General features: G+C 44.0%; 1 protein-coding gene across 1 annotated transcript; it reads right to left on the bottom strand.

Annotated features, from left to right (window-relative positions):
* Nucleotides 1-275: 275 nt before the first annotated feature.
* Nucleotides 276-21,457, bottom strand: LOC115460072. The gene is made up of 3 exons (XM_030189917.1): nucleotides 21,144-21,457; nucleotides 6,078-6,144; nucleotides 276-2,155 (listed from the first exon to the last, which is right to left on the bottom strand). Exons 1-3 carry the CDS (start codon nucleotides 21,432-21,434, stop codon nucleotides 636-638), a joined length of 1,878 nt encoding a protein of 625 aa, XP_030045777.1. The 5' UTR covers nucleotides 21,435-21,457; the 3' UTR covers nucleotides 276-635.
* Nucleotides 21,458-21,709: the final 252 nt, after the last annotated feature.

Below are 21,709 nucleotides of genomic sequence, written 5' to 3'. Positions count from 1 at the left end.
CTGGGGGAATCTGTCTTGGCATCAAAAATCTGCATGGCTCCAGCACTATTTTATGGTGGTGGGGGCACCTTGACTTCACTGGGGACCCACTTCAACATGCAATTTCAGAGGGAAGCCTCATCCAACCAGTCATGGTTTAGAGAGGGGGGTAGCTGGCTGTCCCTATGCCTAGGGCAATCAGGGAGTTAAACCTGCCACTGTTGCAAAGAAAGTATAGTTCATATGGCAGAAATATGCATGAAGTATGCCTAATTTACAAAGGCAATATACATGAGTATGTGATTATTGCTTGTATTCCAGAATTCTTTTCTTTCACTTGTTTAATTTCTTGACATATTCCTCTCAAAATACATTCCTCATCTCGGCAAGTTCCAATTGGAACAGAATCTGATCATCAAAACTGAAGCTTGGCCTGGGTTTCCGGTTCCCATCAACCCACTGTCCACATGAAAAGTTATCACCAGTGCAAGTTCCTCCAGGGAGAGAGAAAGTGATACACTTTGATATTTCTAGTAATCCAGCTGTGGGTGTGCTAACAGGGCAGAATTGTGTAATGTTCACAAAACCAGGAAACCTAGCAGGGTTCAGAAGTCACTGGAAAGTAGCTGTTCACATTTCCTGCGCTTTGGGGAGATTTAAGATGAAACCCACAAAACAGATATACTGGTTCCATGTTCGTGAGCGATCTGATTGACCCTGCCACGCACACAGTCAAGAGCAATAGCTATCATTGTCCCGTTGTGAACATCAAAAGAAAACCGGAGAGACACACTGGTCCACAGACTTCCATCTGGCATGTGACCACCTATTTGTTGTGCAATCACTAGTGGCTGCAGGTGATCACTACTGAGTTGATTCAAGGTGAGTTTGATTACGTTACAAGAGTGAATTAACTTTAGGTCAAATGCAATGCTGGCAGTGCCCCTTTCAGTAAAGATAAAGTGCTTGTGAGCAAGCTGTCCCAAAGTGACCAGCTGTATCTGACTCCCACTAGATGAGGCTTGATCGAAATGGAGCAGTTTGTTTCTTACGGCTCCTGTGGGCAGGCCAGTACTGCAGACAGTAGCTGAGAGGGCAGTGGAAACAGCAGACGGGATCCAGATGATGCTAAGCATACTGATACCAGAGTTCTCTCCAAAATAGCGAACATTACACTGCGCTGGGGAAAGTATCTCAAAGCTAATCATATCCCCAGCACTGACTTTGGTGGTCCCTGAAGCAGATATGGAGGTGTCCCTATAATTCACACCAGATTTATATACACGCATCAGTTCTGAACTGCTGCCGTTTCGGTTGATGTAAGTGACCAGGGAAAAGCCTTCACGAACACAAGTGTGCCCCATGGAGTAGAGGGCTTGCTGGAAGACAAATTTTATGATGCCTGTTTCAGTGAATTTTATGCCTCGGCCATCATGAGATGAGCTGATCATATAGGGGTCAGACACAGATATAACTTTGAAAGTAGGGCGATAGTTGGTTTGGTAGTGCATTGCTGCTGACATCTGTGCATTCATGGCTACTGCACCTGTATCATGGGACAACCAAACCAAGCTGAGTGGTGCATGCAAATCATAAAGGTTTAAGTCTCTACTCTGATTGCAGAACTGATTTGGGCTCTTCAAAAACAAAGAAAGCACTTGGCTTGGCTCCACCTCTAGCGCACTGCTTAAACTGATGCTCTGAAAATATTTTCCTTCTGGCTGTTCAATGCGAACACCGCTGAGCTCATAACCTTCTTCGCTGTTATTTAGCTTCACAGCAAGCTGAAGAAAGTTCCTGCAGTTGTGCTTGACAGCAAAATTGAGATCCAGCCATACTAAGCCATGCTGCCTAAACTCCAGCCAGTCCTCTTCAGCCGAGAGGATGCCACACTGCAGCCTGGCTTTGATCTTCAGATTTAATCCAGGATACACTTGGGTAGGGGCAGGGCCAGCTGGTGGCAAGGAAACGCTTGCAGCCCAGGATTCAGACAACCTGTTCTCGCTAGCTGCTGAGCAGACAGTATCGCTAACTGCAGAGCAAGGGAAAGTCACCATTCCATCTTCACATTCAGAACAAGCCTGGCATTCCTGGATTTCCTTACTGAAAAAATATGCATCTCCACAAAGACCAAAAGATGCGTCTTTTTCGGCAATGCCAAGACATCTGAAGCCACCTGTTCATAGAAGAAGACAGAGTTAGTGACAGCCTTATATGCTTTAAACCACAAGTAAACTACAGAGATAAAACAAAAAGAATATATGGTATTTCTTTTTTTTTTAGCAAGAAGTGCTTTTCTGCATAACTATATGAATAGCAAAATTCTAGCAAACTTTCAAAACTGAAAATGAAGATTTTCTTATGTCAATGGCTTTCCATACATGGTTTTGGACTCATTTCTCAAACTGCCTAGAATGATCAACATACATACTATACTGTAGGTAATGGAAGTTCTTTAGTTTAAGTTTTTTCAAAAGATGATCTGACTCTGAGCCAACTGTGGCTATGTATACATCAGAATTTCAATTCAATCACAAGAGATTTTAATGTAAATATCCACTACAAGAAACTTGGTGATTTGATCTCAAATTTAAGGATTATGAGATACACACCATTTCATTAAGAAAGAACAAACTAAAATATTTAATTTCTGTAATGCTTCCCTTCACATTGTAGACTGCTTCTAGGGCCCAGCTCACCTAGGAATTTGTAAGACCCCTGGGAATGGGGCAAAGTTTGCTACTTGCACAGACTCAAGAGTGTCTCTTGGAGCACCATAGAGTAAAACCAGGGCAGTCATTAGGAAATTGCAAGCAGGGCAAATGCCCTGGGCCCCCATACTCAATTTCTCTTTCTGCATTTCCCCACCTCTGCTATTACTCTCTAGCCTCTTTCACTACAATGTCGTTGACTGTTTGTTGTAGAATTGATGTATGATTTCTGTAGATTACTGTAAGCCACATTGGGCCTGCTCGTGGGTGGGAAAATGTGGGATATAAATGCTATAAATAAATAAATACTACAGGGGGGCCCCAAACCTGCCTCAATCTAAAGACAGCAAAGGCTGAAGACCAGATTTGGGGCCCCTTCTAAGTTTCTGCCCTGAATACCAGCCTTGAGTAAAACCTGCTGACTGACCTTACCTGTAGGCAGGCAGACAGAGTTTGACACTTTCCAGAGAAGGCTAGAAGTTACAAGAATCTGGTAGAACAAAAGCGTATCCAGCATAATCAGTGGGAGGCTCTGATGCAAGCAGAATCCTCCTCTAACTATAAAACAGAGACGACCCCCCCCCCCCCCCCCCAATAGGAGCAATGTCATAGGTTTTACATCTCTCTGCTTCTGACCTACTCTCAGCTAGGGAGAACCTTCAAGCCAACCTCATCAATGTAGATCCCAGTGATACAATACACCTGGTGCTGTGTCATCCAGACCAGTACATTTGTTTTAATATCATTTATTTATAATTTTTCATTTTATAAGGGTCACTTGCAAACAGTAATACAGAGATGACTGCACATTAATACAATATAAGAAGAAAACAATCCCAACTAAATATATTAATTATATACAATTTTTCTCTTTCTTAGACCACAAAGTGAAGAAAAATAGGGAGAGTGAAATAAGACAAGGAAATCAATTAAACAGTAAACAGAAAAAAGAAAACATGGTATTAACCTGATTATCCCCAGATATTACTCATCTAATTCATTATTCCACATTGATCATCTGGTTGGCTTCCTCAAGACCAAATATGGCGTATAGTCAATTCATTTCATTGAGAACATACTTATTGTCCAGGTTTTAGTTACAAATAATACATCTGATTACATTCTCTCTCTTTTAAAAACCAGTAATTATTTAACGATACATATACTGAAGTCAATTCAAATCCCACTGATTAAAGCAATCCCAGTTTTCACAGGCTTCACTCCTTTCGAAGTAATAATTAAGGAAATATTTCTGAGGAAAACTTTAGGAGTCATACCTGGAACTCTGGGAAAAACAATAATCTCAACATTAATCATCCACAATAACATCCACCTTATTATTCAAAGTTTCTGGTCCATTATCATTTTCAAGATCATAACCACTTCTTGCTTGTGCAGAACTTCATCTATCATATCAATTTTTCACTCAAAGGGTTCAGTCAAATTGTCCGTGCAACTCTCCAATAAGATCATATCTGAAACAAGTTATTTACTACCGCCGTTAGGTCCCAAAGCGCCTTCCAGATGGTATTCAATGTAACCTCCACGAAAGCCAAAAACTCCAAGATGATTTCTCTTGAGGTGTTTAGGAGTGGTTCCGCCGATTCGGGTTCTGCTGTAAACGTCCTCCGTTTCAGCATATGCCTCTAACTCACTCCTCCACTCCTTTTGACATGGTGGTTGAATAATTCGGGAGCGATGGAGTTGTTTTTCCAGGTCCAAAAGCGTTGACGCTCCTTCGCCAGCGCTAATCAAAGGACTCGCGAACCCTTCCATCTGTGGCCAAGGTGGGGAATGTTTTAATCAAGACAAACTGTGGTTCTGGAAGTTGCTGTGAGAAGACGCGAGGTCCGGCTCCTTATGAAGCACTAAGCGAAACAGGAGCTCGCTGTTGGGTGCGGGCATTCTCAATTGTTTCAGCACAGACCACAGCTAAGTACTTATGGAGTACCTTACGTTGAACAGTATATATATGAAAGTATAAGTCATTATTATAGTGCTATAGAGGTTTTTCAGACTAATGAGGATTCTCACCAGCGTGAGCTTAAACCCAGCCATGCAGAGCTAAGTGGTCAGCTGTTCTATTAAAGTATTTTCAGCTGTTACTGAGTTTCTGAAGTCTTTTCCTCTATTATCTTAAAGTTATCAGTGTATTAGAGAGATCAGCTTGCTCTAGGTGGATATTTCAGGTTTAAATACTATAACGGCAAGTACCAGGAGTATTGTTAAGATGTGTATCTATGCAATTTGTCTGCAGTGTATCCAAATCACAAGGGGATGTTCCTAACACTTGGATGTTTTATAGCCATAATGGAACAAAACAAAAACGACTAGGTCTAAAATTCAATATTTAGTTTTTATTACAATTGTACCCCACGCTTTCCCACTCATGGCAGGCTCAATGCGGCTTACATGGGGCAATGGAGGGTTAAGTGACTTGCCCAGAGTCACAAGGAGCTGCCTGTGCCTGAAGTGGGAATTGAACTCAGTTACTCAGGCCCAAAGTCCATCACCCTAACCACTAGGCCACTCCTCCACTAGACCTGTTTTTAGAAAAAATAAGGCACAAAAAGGAGCCCTAAAAGACTAGATGACTGGAGGGAATCAAGGATGACCCCCCTTACTCCCTCAGTGGTCCCACCCCCACCAAAGATGTGAAAAAAATAGTATTTACCTGCTTCTATGACAGCTTCAGATGTTATAGCCAGTTCTATTAAAGCAGCAAGCAGGTTCCTGGAGTCGTGCACTACAGAAATGAGGACTCGGGCCCATATCTCACACTACCTGTCACACTTGTGGTGGAAACTGTGAGCCCTCCAAAACTTATCAAAAAACTACTGTACCCCACATACAAGTGATTCCTTCACCCATAAGTGCTGTGCTGTGCTGTAGTGGTGTACATTTAGGGGCAGTGGGTTTTGGAGGACTCAGAAGACAAGATAAGGGGAGTAACTGTGAGATGTGTACCTGGGAGCATTTATATGAAGTCCACAGCAGTGCCTCCTAGGATGCCCCATTGCTCTCCAGGGATGTCTGTGAAGCCAGTCTACTAAGATTGCTGGCTCCGCCTACATCCCAAAAGCTTGATTTTGTGCATTTTGCACTTGGATGTTTTTTTTTTGGGGGGGGGGGGGGGGGTTCAAAAATGGACCAAAATGATAAACACACAGAGCACAAAACCATCTAGCATGTAGCCATTAAAAAAAAAAAAAGGTTACACATTTTGCTATTTTGAAAATGGCTATATTTCCTATTCAGATTTGGGATGTTTAGCATAAAATGTCCAAAAACCGACTAAGACATTATGTCAAAAATGCCCCTCCACGTCACTTTCTTTAAACAAAAACATTTCATGATTTTTCCCTACAAGAGAAGTTAGCAGCTTACCTGGTGTATTCATGCATTTCACCCTTTCACCACAAATGTTAGGGGAATCAATGCATTCATCTCTGTCCTATGAAAAAAAAATGAATGTTAATCATAATCCAATTAGCTTTTTTGCATATTTATGATGTTCAGACTCTATACCTCATGCATATCTATGTTTGTAGATCCTTATAAATGTAAATAAAAAAAAAAAAAACAGAATCATCTTTCCTCAAGTTTAAAACCAGCCTAAACATGCGATTCTTCAGCTATGCGCAGGGTCTATCAGTAAACCACTGCTCCACATTTTTTTGCACAAAAACGGCAATTAACGCATAGTACCTGACTTACCTCCTCCAATTTAACAGGCACTAAGGGTGAAATTCAATAAATGACACCCAACATTAGATGCTGGGGTGATCTGTGCTCTGCATGGACAGCCCTTCACAGAATACTAGCTTAGGGCCCCTGTTACCAAGCTGCGGCAAAAGGTGTTTTTGATGCCCGCCGAGTACCCCCTTTACCAAGGCTTGTAAAAGATAGGCCTTTCTTTTTTTAAGAGAAACTGCCATATGGCAAGTGAAGTACTTGCCGCGTAGCCTTTTTTGTTTTGGGGGGGGGGGGGGGGCCCATACCACCACCCACTGAGGTGGCAGTAAGGGCTCTTGTGCTCTTGGAGTGGAGGAGTGGCCTAGTGGTTAGGGTGGTGGACTTTGGTCCTGAGGAACTGAGTTTAATTCCTGGCACAGGCAGCTCCTTGTGACTCTGGGCAAGTCACTTAACCCTCCATTGCCCCATGTAAGCCGCATTGAGCCTGCCATGAGTGGGAAAGCACAGGGTACAAATGTAACAAAAAAAAAAACCTGGCAGTAACCAGGCAGTGCACGTGGTACACACCAGCGCTACAAAAGTAAGTATACTTTTGTAGCACCGGATCTGACAACACACTAGGGGTGGGAACTACTACAGGGCTGCTGCAGTGGCCTGGTGGGAGTTCCTTTTCAACGAGCGGTAAGCCCGCGTTGGACTTACCACGGGCTTTGTAAAAGGGGCCAAAGTTCAATGAACAGTATGGGCTGTGCCTAATTTCTGGGAATGCCTGTGACCTACCCATGCCCCTCCCATGGCCATGGCTCCTTTGGAGTTACACACTATGAAATTTATTCACGCATGTCATAGAATAGGGTGTAGGAGACAGATCCACACATAACTCCCCACTACTGACAATTAAGTACTTGTTCACACCAATTACTGATTAGCACCTAATTGGTTTACACACAGATCTGGGATCCATGCCCAAGTTTGGCCAACCTATACAAAATCTGAGGGTAAGTGCTCCCGTATTAACTGGGCATTAGTGCAGCAAGTGTAATACACTAGCTGGCTAATGCTTCCACACCCATTCTCTGCCCAACCATGACCCCTGACAGAAAAATTCAGTAATGCGCAAAAACAGGCAAACTACTACAAATCCCCTTAAAGTGGTAGAGTGTTTCCTCGTGTTAACTGCGCATTAAGTGCTTAACACATTTTAGTAAAAGGGCCTCTTTTAACTTAGGAAAATTATTTTTCATTCATTCTAACATTTTACTGATAGCATTTTAACCTAGCTAATGTTTTATGTTAACCCTTTCATGTCCCTTGCTGGCAACTGAAATATTTAAGCACTATGGGTATGGAAATATCATGTGCCTAAAAGGGTTAATTAACCCCTTGATCATCTATATCATGCACATCCATTCATCCTACTGTATGGCATTCAGAACACAAGCAGAAGGTCTAAATTCTGACATTTGGGGCCTCCTGTGTCACTGCAGGAAAGGCAGCTCCAGGAACTCTGATCTTTTTCATGGGATCCAGACACATTTTCTTTCAGGAAAATAAATACACAAAATGCATTACGGACAGAAGGCAAGGGCAGTATCATGACCTCAACCATGCTGGGAAGTGGGAGGCAGGAAGAGGGAAGAAAAGAAAAATACAATTAGAAAAGAACTAAGGATGAGAAAAGGAGGTAAGAGGAAGGGATCCAAGAGGATTCTAGAGTTAAGAGAAAATAACTGGCAGTTTTAGAGAGAGCAGAGCAGAACTGTAGAGATGGGAAGGCAGGTAGATAGGAAGGGACAGAAAGGGTTAAGGGGAGGGACAGGCTCTAAAAAGATAGAGTTGAAAAGGTGTCAAGGGAGAAAAAAACTGTGTGATAGAGAAAAATCAGAATGAAGAAAAAACAAATGTGTAAGGACAAAGGAGAGGTGCTTGGGATAGGCCAGGGTGGCAGACAGAATAAACTGAGGAAGAGTGAAAAACAAAGAAGCTGATATCAAGAGAAGGGCATGAGAAAGATGAGCTGTGGGTGTTTTATTTGTACTGTGCTCACATGTTTAGAATAATACAATGTGTGTGCATAAATACCAAAATCCCACCTAAGCAATTATGAGATCCTTTTACCAAGCTGCGGTAAAAAGGGTCCTGCGGTAGCGGCGGGAGCTGTTTTTGCTGCACACCAGGGCCCTTTTTACCGCAGCGGGTAAAAAGCCCCTAAAAAAGATATGGCCACGTGGAAAGATTATTCTTACCGTGTGGTCATGCGGGAGGGGCGCACTTACCGCCACCCCAAGGGCTCCCACGGTAACCGGGCAGCGAACGGTGATGCCCAATTACCGCCGTTTTAGTGCCATGCTAGAAATTACAGAATTATTTTCCGTAGTGCCAGAAATAGCGTGCGCTTGAGATGGAACTACCACTGGCAGCTGTGTTGAGCCGCCATTAGTTCCAGGTTGCCACACGGCAATCCTTTAGTAAAAGGGCCTCTATGTGCTTAAATTATATAGCATATATTTGCAAGGGGGTGGACTCATGGCAGAGCTCCCACTTAGCTGTGCACCTTAACAGAATACTGTAAGTTATGTGCACATCGGAACAAAAAAATGTCATGTGAGTTAGGAAAACTGTGCTGAGCTTTAGCACACAACATATTGTATCAGCCTCAGGGTATGATTTTGGAGTACAATATTTATTCTAGAACTTCACTCATTCACCGGCACTCCAACTGGGAGTCCCCACCCCCACCCCACCACTCCCTCCCAAAGCACACAGTAGTGGAGGGTCAGGGATATAGGGGTAGGGCCAGAAGGGGAAAGGGGAGAGATGGAAGGGTAGGAGAAGGGGAATGAGATAAAGAGGACCTGGTAGTTAGATTAATAAGGGTGGTGGGTAGCCCAAGAGCCAAGGCCCAGAGTAGATGGGGAAGGGGAAATATAAATGTTCAAAATGGAGAAATGATTAATAATGTTCTAAGAGTACTACAGCTGGCTCTCACTCAATTCAGGAACCAACATGTATCTTCCCTCTGCTGTGTCCTGCCTATGTGGGAACAGGAAGTTGTGCCAGAGGAAGCAGGACACAGCAGAGAAAAGGCTTCTGGAGCTGACTGAAGGCAGCTTGATTTCATCACTGACGCTGCTGGTGACCCACAGAAAACTTGGAGGACAGCAATGCAAGGGAGGGGAGGAATGGAAGGGAAGGGAAAGAGATAGATTAGAGAGAGGGAGGGATGCCAGATGGTAGGGGAAGGGAAGAGAGAGCTCAAATAAGGGGTTGAGCAAGGGGGGAGAGAGAGAGAGAAAAGGAGATGTTGGGATGGGGGCGAGCAGAGGGAAAAGAGATAGAATGGATGGGGGGTTGTGGGTGGGAAAGATGCTGGACCCACAGAGTAGCAGAGAGAGAGAGAGAAGCTGTACCATGGGGAAGGGAGATGGGGAGAGATATTGGCTCTGGGAAGGGAGGTGCAGGAGAAAGAAAAGAGGCAGAGACACAAAGGGGCACTGATGGACGTAGGGAGTGGGATGGAGACAAGAGAGCAAATGCTGAACATGGGGGGATAAGGACAGAGACACAAGGGAGATGCTGGACAGAACAGATAAGGACATAAAGGGAATGACTGTGGACATGGAGAAAGAAGAAATGCCAAAAGGATTAGAGACCCGGAAAGATCAGAAGATGGAGGAGGTGGGGGGATGGATGGGATAGGAATGGGACTAGGGAGTAGGGGGAGAAGGGAAACAGAGCAGAAGAGGGATGGCACTAAGGGATGAGAGGAGAGAAGAGGAAGAGAGCAGAAGATGGATAAGACTGGAGAGGAGAAGAGGAAGAGAGCAGAAGATGGATGAGGCTAGGTTGAGAAGGGGAAGAGAGCAAAAGAAGAATAGGACTAGAGGAGAAGGGGAGCAGAGCAGAAGATGAAAAGCACTAGGTGAGAAGGGAAGCAGAGCAGAATTGGTGATTAAATAGGGAAGTGTTGGGGAGCAAAGCAGGGAATTATGGATGCGAAAGATGGAGTAGGAATTTTGAGGCGATAGTGAGTACTTGGCAATTGTTCGGTATGAGAAGAGTATGTTGATAGGTTGGGTAAAATAGAAGCAGTAAGAGAAATATGATGAAGTGTAGGTAAAGTTTGAGACAGTGTGAATGACTTGGAAGAACGGAAATAGAAGGAAAGACATTACAAAGGGATGCGGTACTGGGGAAGAGTATGAGAGAAAGGGGATGGGTCTATGAAGGGGTTACGAGAGGATTGAAATGAGGTTAAAAGGAGATGAAAGAAAGGCCATAGGAGAAGGGATACAGGATAAGAGATAGAACAATGGCCTGGAGACAAGGAAAATCGGCGCGGGGCAAAATAGTGGAAACTGTTAATAAAATTACAGAACACAAAGACAAACATGGTTTAAAAGGACAGAGTCAGCGTGGGTTCAGCCAGGGGAAGTCTTCCCTCACCAATTTGCTTCATTTCTTTGAAGGCGTGAATAAACATGTGGATAAAGGTGAGCCGGTTTATGTAGTGTATATAAATTTTCAGAAAGTTTTTGATAAAGTTCCTCATGAGAGACTCCTGAGAAAATTAAAGAGTCATGGAATAGGAGGCATGGCGTGGATTACGAATTGGTTAATGGACAGAAAACAGAGGGTAGGGTTAAATGCTCATTTCTCTCAGTAGAGGAGGGTGAACAGTGGAGTGCCGCAGAGATCTGTATTGGCACCAGTGCTATTTCACATATTTATAAATGATATGGAAATCGGAACGATGTGGAGAGTGGTGTTCAATTACACATGTAACTTATAGAATCCTATAAAGTACGCACATATCTTCAGCTCTCAGGTGCCCATAGATACAACAGCTCTATGGTTGGAGTATGTGGTTGCACCAAAATACCTCACGCATATCCTATCCTGCTATGCTAGTATTCAAGAAAGGAGAGTAGACGCCTACTTTCTTTCCTAGAATAGGCTTCTACAGGCTTATAGGCCCCCCCCTGTAATAGAATTGCTCTTATGAACGCACAAGTTATTTGCCTGCAATTTGGCTACAACATTAGGACTAAAAAATGTTCATGTGTTAGAAAAACTATACTGAACTTCAAAGTACAGCTTATTATATTAGCTGAGTATATTTCTGTAGTATAATGTTTATTCTAGAGCTTCACTTACTGATAGGAGATGCAATCAGGAGTCCCTCTCCCCCCCCCCCCCCAACACATACATTGGCTCGTGAATCATGCAAGAGCTACAGAAGTGGCACTTTTGGGCTCATTTTCAAAAGAGAAGGACATCCATCTTTCGACATAAATCGGAAGATGGACGTTCTTCTCCCAGAGACATCCAAATCGGTATAATGGAAAGCCGATTTTGAATGCCTTCAACTGCAGTCCGTCGCAAGGACGTCCAAATTTCAAGGGGGTATGTCAGAGGTGTAGTGAAGGCAGGACTTGGGCGAGCCTAACACTTGGACATCTTTGACACATAATCGAAAAAAGCAAGGATGTCCCTGACGAAAACACTTGGACGTTTTCACCCAGACGTGTTTTTCTTACGAATAAGGCACAAAAAGGTGCCCGAAATGACCAGATGACCTCCAGAGAGAATCGGGGATGACCTCCCGTTACTCTTCCAGTGGTCACTAGCCCCCTCCCACCGTCAAAAAACACCTTTAAAAATATTTCGTGACAGCCTCAGATGTCATACTCAGGTTCATGACAACGCATGAAGGTCCCTGGAGCAGTTTTAGTGGGTACTGCAGTGCACTTCAGACAGGCGGGACCCAGGCCCATACCTCCCTTACCTGTTATATATGTGGAGGAAACAGCGAGCTGTCCAAAACCCACCACAAACCCACTGTACCCATATATAGGTGCCCCCCTTCACCCATAAGGGCCATGGTAGTGGTGTACAGTAGTGGGTAGTTGGTTTTGGGGGGGTCAGCACACAAGGTAAGGGAGCTACATTCCTGAGAGCATTATGAAGTCCACTGCAGTGCCCCCTAGGGTGCCCAGTTGGTGTCCTGGCATGTCAGGGGGACCAGTGCACTACAAATGAGGCTCCGCCCACGTCCAAATGGCTTGCATTAGAACGTTTTTGACATGGACATCTTTGGTTTCGAAAATAGCCGAAAGTCAGAAATGTTCATGTCTAGGGACGTCCATATTTAAGGATTTTGACGTCTCTGACAGTATTTTTGAAATGAAAGATGGACGTCCATCTTTTTTCGAAAATATGGGTTTCCCTGCCCCTGGATTTCGCCGTTTTGCAAGGACGTCCAAATCGCAACTTGGACGTTTCTTTTGAAAATGCCCCTCTTTATTTCAAAAATTTGTCCTTCCCTCCCTTACACCTTATCCTTTTTTTCTCTTTAAACTTTGCCTCATGTCATATTTTCAGACAAAATGATCGTCAGGAATAGATGTTGACTCCTATCCTGCACAGATTTTTCTCTTACCACAATCTCATTTGAAGTGAAGCATTGTTACTGATAAAGAACTAGAGGGTCAAAGTTACAGTTTACAAGAAGTGTGGAGTAAAAATTACAGTAAAAAGACCAGGCTTCATCTATTTTTGTGCAGTATCAGGAAATAAGAGTTAGGCACAGAGACCTTATTGTTCAGCCACTGAATTTACAAACAGAAGGTGGGCAATCGGCTTTATCAGACATTTTGTTACTCATTGCCACACTTTTTATTTTCTGAAACAAAACACAATTTGGGTTTGAAGGATGGGTATCATTTTCTGCTCTCCTAATGTTACACCACAAATAGCCCCTCTTGAACTGACGTATTAACAGTCACACACATTTGCTTCAGTTACAAAGGGATTATGAATAAAGACAACCATAAAAGTTCCTTTTCTAAATGAAATGAAAATCATTGTTGTCCTGGTTTTATCGAGGGACACATGAAGCAGGGGCATAGCCAGCCTTCCAATTTGGGGGGGGGGGGGGGGAGAGCAGAGATGGACTTGGGTGCAATGTATTCCCTTCTCTTCACCCCCTCCCCCCCCCCCCCCCCCCCCCCCCGCACACCAAAAATAATCTCTTTTCTAGCGGAGATGACAAAGCACCACCAGCCAAGCATGGTCCTCACACTGCTGCAGTACAGAAAATGTTATCAGTGTGTTACCAGCCACAGATGCCGGGACTCCCCGAGCATGCTCAGCTCTTGCGCAAACTGAGCATGCACAATGAGTTCCAGCATTAGCGGAACACTGCTGACTTGTTCTGTACTACAGCAGTGCGAGAAGGAAGGGAGCAGCTCAGCAATGAATGTCTTTGGCTGGTGGGGCTTTGGCATCCCTGCCAGCCTTTTAACAGGAGCTGCAGGGACCTGAGCTCAAAGTGGGGAGGCCCAGACCCCAAGCTCCCCCCCCCCCCCCATGGCTACGCCACTGACATGAAGGGATATTATTGTAATTCAAACATTTTCTTGAAAAAAAAAAAAAAGCTGATCAAATTCTCGTAACCTTGGAGGTTGCAAACACCTTGGCAGTGAAAGAGTTAAACTGGGAACCTTTTAAGTCCCAGTTTAGTTCCCCCTTCTGCCTATAATTGATCAAAAGACTTGAAGTCCTCTCCCCCATTTACTTTCTCCTTATCACCAGGACAGACTGCAGAGTGACTCTATGTTTAAACAATCTTTTGGCTTCTCAGCCCATTACTCTTCAAACAACATACAGAGGCCCAAACAGTCAAGCTTTCAGCAGATGGATTGTTTCTATCAACATACCCTTAGTTTCTGTTTGATAAATCCATGGTTTGGGGAGAAGAAAGTGAAAGGTAAAATAGGGTCATGAATTCACCACCAAACACTGTGCTACTGTGACAGAAACTTTGTATTCCACATGACTGAGGAATGCAGGCTGGACATATGACAAGCATCAGTCACCAATCTGAAGAAAACAGCCAAATCAGAGAGAACAGAAGTTTTGCCTGATTACAGAATAACCTTTTCTAACCTACATGCTGAGGGTTTACACCTTCTGTTACCAAACTGTCCTTACATGGCCCAGTGGTTACAGCACTGGTCTTGCAATCCAGAGGTGGCCGGTTCAAATCCCACTGCTGCTGCTCCTTGTGATCTTGGGCATCACTTAAACCTCCATTGCCTCAAGTACAAAACTTAGATTGTGAGCCCTCCTGGGTCAGAGAAATATCCAATGTAACTCACCTTGAGCTACTACTGAAAACGTTATGAGCAAAATCTAAATAAATAAATAATGATAACAAGCCTGGTAACACTGCAATATTTATATGCAGTGGTCAGTGATTTTTTTTTTTAATGCCAGGTACAGTGTTTAAATATTCTAAGGATAATTTCACAAGGGGATGCCTGGTTAAAGCACCCTTTAAGGTTCCTAAGTGATGCCTATTTTATAAAGGCAAGTAGATGCCTACATGTATATTTTTCGCCAATGCAATTTTGAGCAATATATGGGTATTACGTATTGATGCGAGGAGTGGTTTGTTTTGTTGCTGTTCCACCACACTGCATTAGAGGAGTTTTAGTTTAGTGTTTTGTCAATTCAACTGGTTTTCTTCTAGGAGATTATTGTATAGTGGCGTTATTGTATAACGGCATTCTGGCACACAGATGCCGTTACAGAATTGGCGTTCAGCACACAGCATCGGCATGCCTAACTGGAGGCACCCAGCTATAGAATTGTCATCTGCTAAACATAGAAAACAGATAACAAAAGAGGTATGACCTGTAAACCAACGTAGCAGCAAACAGAGAAGCAGACCAGAAATATTGGAAGTGCTGAGCTATTTTATTAAAACAGTCACCTGACGTGGCCACGTTTAGCCCTACGGCTGCGTCAAGGGTTAGAAACTGATAAATAAAAAAAACAAATACAATTGGTTAAAATAAATGAGCAAACAATAAAATATATGATATTTAAAAATAGCCAAATGTTCTTACAAAAACATAATTGTGCAAACAACAAAATAACATGGAATCAAAAAACAATAAACAAAGTTAAAATAACTATGTTCATTAAAAACCACATCCCAATTAAATACACAAATACATGCTTGAAAGATAAAAGACCAACCCTTTAGAGTAATAATCCATAAATACACTATATATTTAGTGTATAAACAGTGAGTAAAGAGCACCAAAAGAACATACAGGGGAAAAACCTGGTTTTTTGATACGTTTTAACTGTTAGGGGAAGGCTGGCTCAGCACTTCCAATATTTCTGGTCTGCTTCTCTGTTTGCTGCTCTGCTAAACATATACACGCTTTTGAATATCACCCCAATAATTAATGCTTGCTAATTTCCATGTGCAGCTTTTTAAAATTAATTCCCCTATCTTTTTACTCCTGTCACTCTATCTTACATATCTATAAATTCCATCTTTGCTTATACCCTATGCTGTCTATTAAAATGTTCTATTACGTATTGGGTTGACGCTGTAAGTAATATATTATGCCATACTTTGTATTGTTATTTTAATATATTTACTGCTATAACTGTCTATTGATTATGCTTGACTTGTACTTGCTGTACACCGCCTTGAGTAAATTCCTTCAAAAAGGCAGTAAATAAATCCTAATAATAAATAAGTGCAGCAGAAGTTTGAGCAGATTGAAGAGGAGAGAGATGGCTAAAATGGCATATTTTCAAAGCACTTTGGGAGGCTAAGTTCCATAGGTTTCTATGGAACTTTGGGAGGCTAAGTGCTTTGAAAATATGCCGGGATACCTGTGAGCAGGGCCGGTCTTAGCAAGTGCGGGGCCCTATGCAGACCAATTTGGTGGGGCCCCATCCTAGCCCCACCCACCCCACCCTAGCTCCACCCCATTGATAAGATTATTCCATTTTTAAAACAATTTTTATTTATGAAATTTCAAATAAAGACAAATGAAGCTAAACTTGTACAAAAAACTGATTGAAATAATAAGCACAATGCTATCATGAAACCTCCTCTCCCTAGAAATTATTCAGTTCAAGTCCACTACAATTAGTAGTTCCAATTCTCATAACAAAGGAGAATAAAGGAAAAATATTAAGAAAAGATTCAGTACTTTCAAATTCCCCTATTGCTCTGTAACCCATATACACCTGTATGCAATAAAATAAAAATGAAATGAAAAGATATACAATAAAATAAAGTGATATGTAAAATATAATGTACAATATAAAAACATATAGACCACCAAGGTATTAAAATTGTTCTAAAATATGTACCACAACTCTCTGACTCAAGAAGACTCCGACTCTGTCATCCATAATTGTCTGACAACACACAGAAAAGAAATAAGTAAAAAAAAAAAAGTCACAATTAATACCTTATACACCAATATACCAGCCATATGGAAAATGCAGATTATCAACAATATGAAGCTAGCAAGGGATCATAATATCACAATTCTCATGTAGAGCCACAAAACACCCTTTTAGAGATAGTGTGTCATGATTTAGGCTCTACACCCTTTCCGATGTTTGGTGCCACCTTAGTAAGGCCAACACACAATCTCTCCACTGCAAAACACTATACACAAACACTCTCATAACCTTAACAAACCATAAACAGCACTAATTCCAAGGACAGGACGAGCTACAACCTTATGTATGGCGTGGAAAGGCAACTGTAATTACACCGAGCTCTAAAACACCAGTGCACAACCTAGTGAAAAAAAACAAACAAAAAGGGCTGCAAACTATACGCTAGCAGAATATTGCACCTTCCATGATCACACCTGAAAAACACATGAATGCAAAATACTGAACTGGAAAGTTACCTCAAGAAGACTCAGCATGTAGCAATACTACAAAAATTAAAACTTACATGAAAAATATCACAGATGCACATTTCCAAAAACTAACATTTTCCAATTAATAAATCCTGAATAAAATAGTTTTTTCTACCTTTGTTGTCTGGTGACTTTGTTTTTTTGATCATGTTGGCTCAGTATCCGATTGTGCTGCTAACTGTCCTCTTAACTCCGTTTCCAGGGCTTCCTTTGCATTTATTTCTTTACTTTCCGCCTTTCTTCTTCATTTCTTGCCCTACATCTGTAAGTAAAAGCTGGGTCCTCTGCAGACTTGACTGTCCAGTGGATCCAGCTTCTGCCTATTTTCTATATCCATGTGCACTTTTTCTCCTCTCTTCCTTTTCCCTCACCTCATCTCCTTCCTCACTCTTCCCTCGCCTCCATCCATGTCCAGCAATTCTTCGCTCTCCTCCATCCACCCATGTCCAGCAACCCTCCTGTCCCCCCTGCCATCCATCTATGTCCAGCAACCCCCCCGTCCCCTCTGCCCTCCTCTGCCATCCACCTATGTCCAGAAACCCCCTCCCCTGCCATCCACCCATGTCCAGCGACCCTCCTGTGCCCCCTGCCCTCCACCTATGTCCAGAAACCCCCTCCCCTGCCATCCACCCATGTCCAGTGACCCTCCTGTCCCCCCTGCCATCCATGTCCAGCAACCCCCTCTGTCCTCTATGTCCTCCCCTGCCATCCACCCATGTCCAGCGACCCTCCTGTGCCCCCTGCCCTTCCCTGCCATCCACCCATGTCCAGCGACCCTCCTGTGCCCCCTGCCCTCCCCTGCCATCCACCTATGTCCAGAAACCCTCCTCCCCTGCCATCCACCCATGTCCAGTGACCCTCCTGTCCCCCCTGCCATCCACATCCAGCAACCCCCCTGTCCCCTAAGCCCTCCCCTGCCATCCACCCATGTCCAGCGACCCTCCTGTGCCCCCTGCCCTCCCCTGCCATCCACCCATGTCCAGCGACCCTCCTGTGCCCCCTGCCCTCCCCTGCCATCCGCCTATGTCCAGAAACCCCCCTCCCCTTCCATCCACACATGTCCAGTGACCCTCCTGTCCCCCCTGCCATCCATGTCCAGCAACCTCCTGTCCCCTATGCCCTCCCCTGCCATCCACCCATGTCCAGTGACCCTCCTGTCCTCCCTGCCCTCCCCTGCCATCCACCTATGTCCAGAAACCCCCCTCCCCTGCCGTCCACCCATGTCCAGCGCCCCTCCTGTCCTCCCTGCCCGCCCCTGCCATCCACCTATGTCCAGAAGCCCCCTCCCCTCCATCCACCCCATGTCCAGCGACCCTCCTGTCCCCCCTGCCAACTGCCATCCACCTATGTCCAGTAACCCCCCCTTCCCCCTTGCCCTCCACCCATGTCCCGCGATGCAAGTCTCCTCGTTCCCCTGCTGCTCCCCCTCCCTCCAGCCACCTGAGACCCATCCCGTCTGAGCCCCCCCCTCCCCAACTCGCCAAACGACCCTCTTCTGCCGCCCACACCTCACCTGACCCGACCCAGCATTTTTAAAAAACCTCCAAACAACGGTGCCGGTGCCTCGCGTCTGAGAGAAGAAAACTCGCTTCGTCGTTGGCCGGCCTTCCCTCAAGTCCCGCCCTTGCGGAAGTTACATCAGAGGGCGGGACTTGAGGGAAGGCCGGCCAACGACGAAGTGAGTTTTCTTCTCTCAGACGCGAGGCACCGGCACCGCCGCTTGGAGGTTTTTTTTAAAATGCTGGGTCGGGTCAGGTGAGGTGCAGGCAGGTCGGGTGGCAGAAGAGGGTCGTTTGGCGGGTCGGGGAGAGGTGGCTTAGACGGGAGGTCTCTCAGGTGGCTGGAGGGAGGGGGAGCAGCAGGGGAACGAGGAGACTCGTGTCGCGTGACATGGGTGGAGGGCAGGCGAGCGTGGTTGGAGAGGCGAGGCAGAGGCGAGGCACGCCGCACGGGGCCCCCTTAGGCGCGGGGCCCTATGCGGCCGCCTCAGTCGCCTCTGCCTAAGACCAGCCCTGCCTGTGAGAAGAATGTCTCACAGTTACAAAACTAAGTATAAGCATGATATAGATTCTTAGTAAAATAGGTTAAAGGAGTCCAGATACTGGTCTACACTGTGGATAATACACCAGCTTGATGCACAATCCAGAATACAAAAGCACATTGATGTTACTGAATACAAGGACTATATGCTCTGAAAAATTACAAATCAAGAGCAATGCATTTCTCAAATTATTTTCTAATATATAAACTTCATTTCATTGTAATATCATTTCCCTACTAACACTATAAGGTGACCAGACTTGCACTTGAAAACAATCATTGCAGGTTCCTCTCTTATAGAGTCTAGCTTCCATACACCAAGTTCATTTCGCCCACCTATCAAACTTATGTCTAGGCAGCTTACAATCTAGAGGGGATAGAAAAACAATAAACTAAAAACACACTAAGACGTTGAGAAGACTGACCGATACAATGGGGACTCTCAGTGCCAAAATATGGTACCTTGTAGAGTGTTCTTTCAATAAATTTTATTTCTACATTGGATCTCCTTGGTCTGTTCCTTGAAGAGCCTGTAAGTGCTACCTCCGTAACAAGTCTATTGTGTCTTTCTTTCTCTTCTTCACTGCTCACTCTCACCTCACTCCTCCTTTCCTAACTTCATTTACCCTTCCGCTGCTTCAAGTACTGGGGGCTAGAGGGAGGTAAGAGACTTCAAGTGTTCAAGTCTCTTACCTCCCTCTAGCCCCCAGTAGTCCTTATCGCTTACCTCCTCCCCTCTGCCACCCAATTGTTTACTTTCATACTCCTCCTATCCCCCAATTGCTCATTGTTCCGGTACTCCCACACGTCTCAATGATCACTGCAAGAACAACACAAACGTTTGGACACCATGCAGCTGAAATTTCTAGCTGGGAGTCAGGAGAATAGCAATGGCATGCTCAGAATTTCTTCTACAGCTTTCTAGAAAAGATTTGCAGCAGGAACAGGTATGGGGACAGAACAGGGCCTCAACCTAGATACTGGCATCAACACAGAAAGAGGCAGGTATGATCCAAAGATCATAGCAGCGAAGGAAGAAAATGGATCACAGAAGATGAGATAGAGCACACTTTTATTAAAATAGTCCAACATGCCTGATCAGTGAGAAGTGCCGTGGCTGTTGCCAGCACTCTCTGCTCTTACTAAGGAGAAATGAACCCCTTTATTTGCTGCCCCTGAAGCAGCCTGCAGTAGGTGAAACGTGGCCACACTGGGCTATTTTAATAAAAGTGTGCTGTAATAATCTTTGAGCCATTTTCTTCCTTCACTAGTTACTGGCATGCCGTAAGCCACTACTGGTTTACCACCCTGAGACTGAAAATGACTGGCTTCTATCATGGACTGTTCTCCGACAGCCAGTACTGCACTTGCTACATCATATTCCATGCCTACAACTTATCTACTCAATTGTACAGCATATACAGGCTGTTAGCTGGGTTATTCATTTATTTCAGTTGGGTAACTGGGAAAGCCAAATTTATTGTTTATTAGAACCACTACATTTGTCTCTGGAAGGTTTTCATAGTGTAAGAACAATTTATATGAGAAACCTAAGTATTACGCAATTTTTACTTTCTTGTTAACTTATTCAGTCTGTGATGTTTGTATAATAATCACTGGAATGGGCCCCAAGAGTTAAGTAGTGACATGGACAGACAAGACAAAAAGGATATAGTCTACCTCTGTTACTTTGTAAATAGGTAAACAGATCTAGTGAAAGAAACCAGCAAGTGGTCTGTGTACACTGCACTACACTGGGCCAAGGCTCTTCTGCATTCCCGAATGGATACGTCTTTGTGTGCCCTTGGCGTTGCCAAACATTTGTCTTCCTAGAACAGACAGATACAGAGCGTAGATGACTCAGTGCTATTACCAGCACACCCACCCTCCTCCCCCATCTTTTCCCCTCTAAAAATCCTTTACAAAATTGTGAGCAAATAAAGGAAAAAAGTTAACATTTCACCTGGCAAATCCGATCCACATTTGCAGAGCATTCAGACATTTGGAAAAAGCCAGCAGGGCACAAGGTGCATTTTTCACACTGAGGTGGTGTCTTTTGGAAATTGCAGAATTCATCTGTTTCACAGAGGTTGCAGCTCAGTAACAGTCCACCAACATCAATCACTTTTGCATCAACATCCAATTTCTGCCCAAAATAGGGCTTGTGAAGATGATTTCTGACCTGGTTCTGAAGTCCTTGAAGGTGAGCTTCAAAGTAATGCTGTATATCCTCCTGCAAACTCTGGAATGACATTTGCTTGACTGTGTCAAAAACCATGCCATACTGAACCTTTATCAAATCCATTTGCTCATACATTTTCCTCTGCTGCTCTAGAATTTCTCGCTGCTGGTTAATCATCATATTTTGTTGTTCGGTGAGCTTTTGCTGCAAGTCAATAATTATCTTCTGCTGACTTTTTAGCACATCCACAAATTTTTCCTGACCTTTGGCAAGTTGCAGTTGTAGAACTAGTGCATCCTCTGAAGGAACTTCATTTTCTCCTACAACAAATGACAAAAACATTCATT

Source organism: Microcaecilia unicolor, chromosome 1 (assembly GCF_901765095.1).
Source record: "Microcaecilia unicolor chromosome 1, aMicUni1.1, whole genome shotgun sequence".
Taxonomy (NCBI): domain Eukaryota; kingdom Metazoa; phylum Chordata; class Amphibia; order Gymnophiona; family Siphonopidae; genus Microcaecilia; species Microcaecilia unicolor.
Note: the sequence above shows the minus strand (reverse complement) of the source record. Positions and strands in the feature narration are given on the sequence as shown.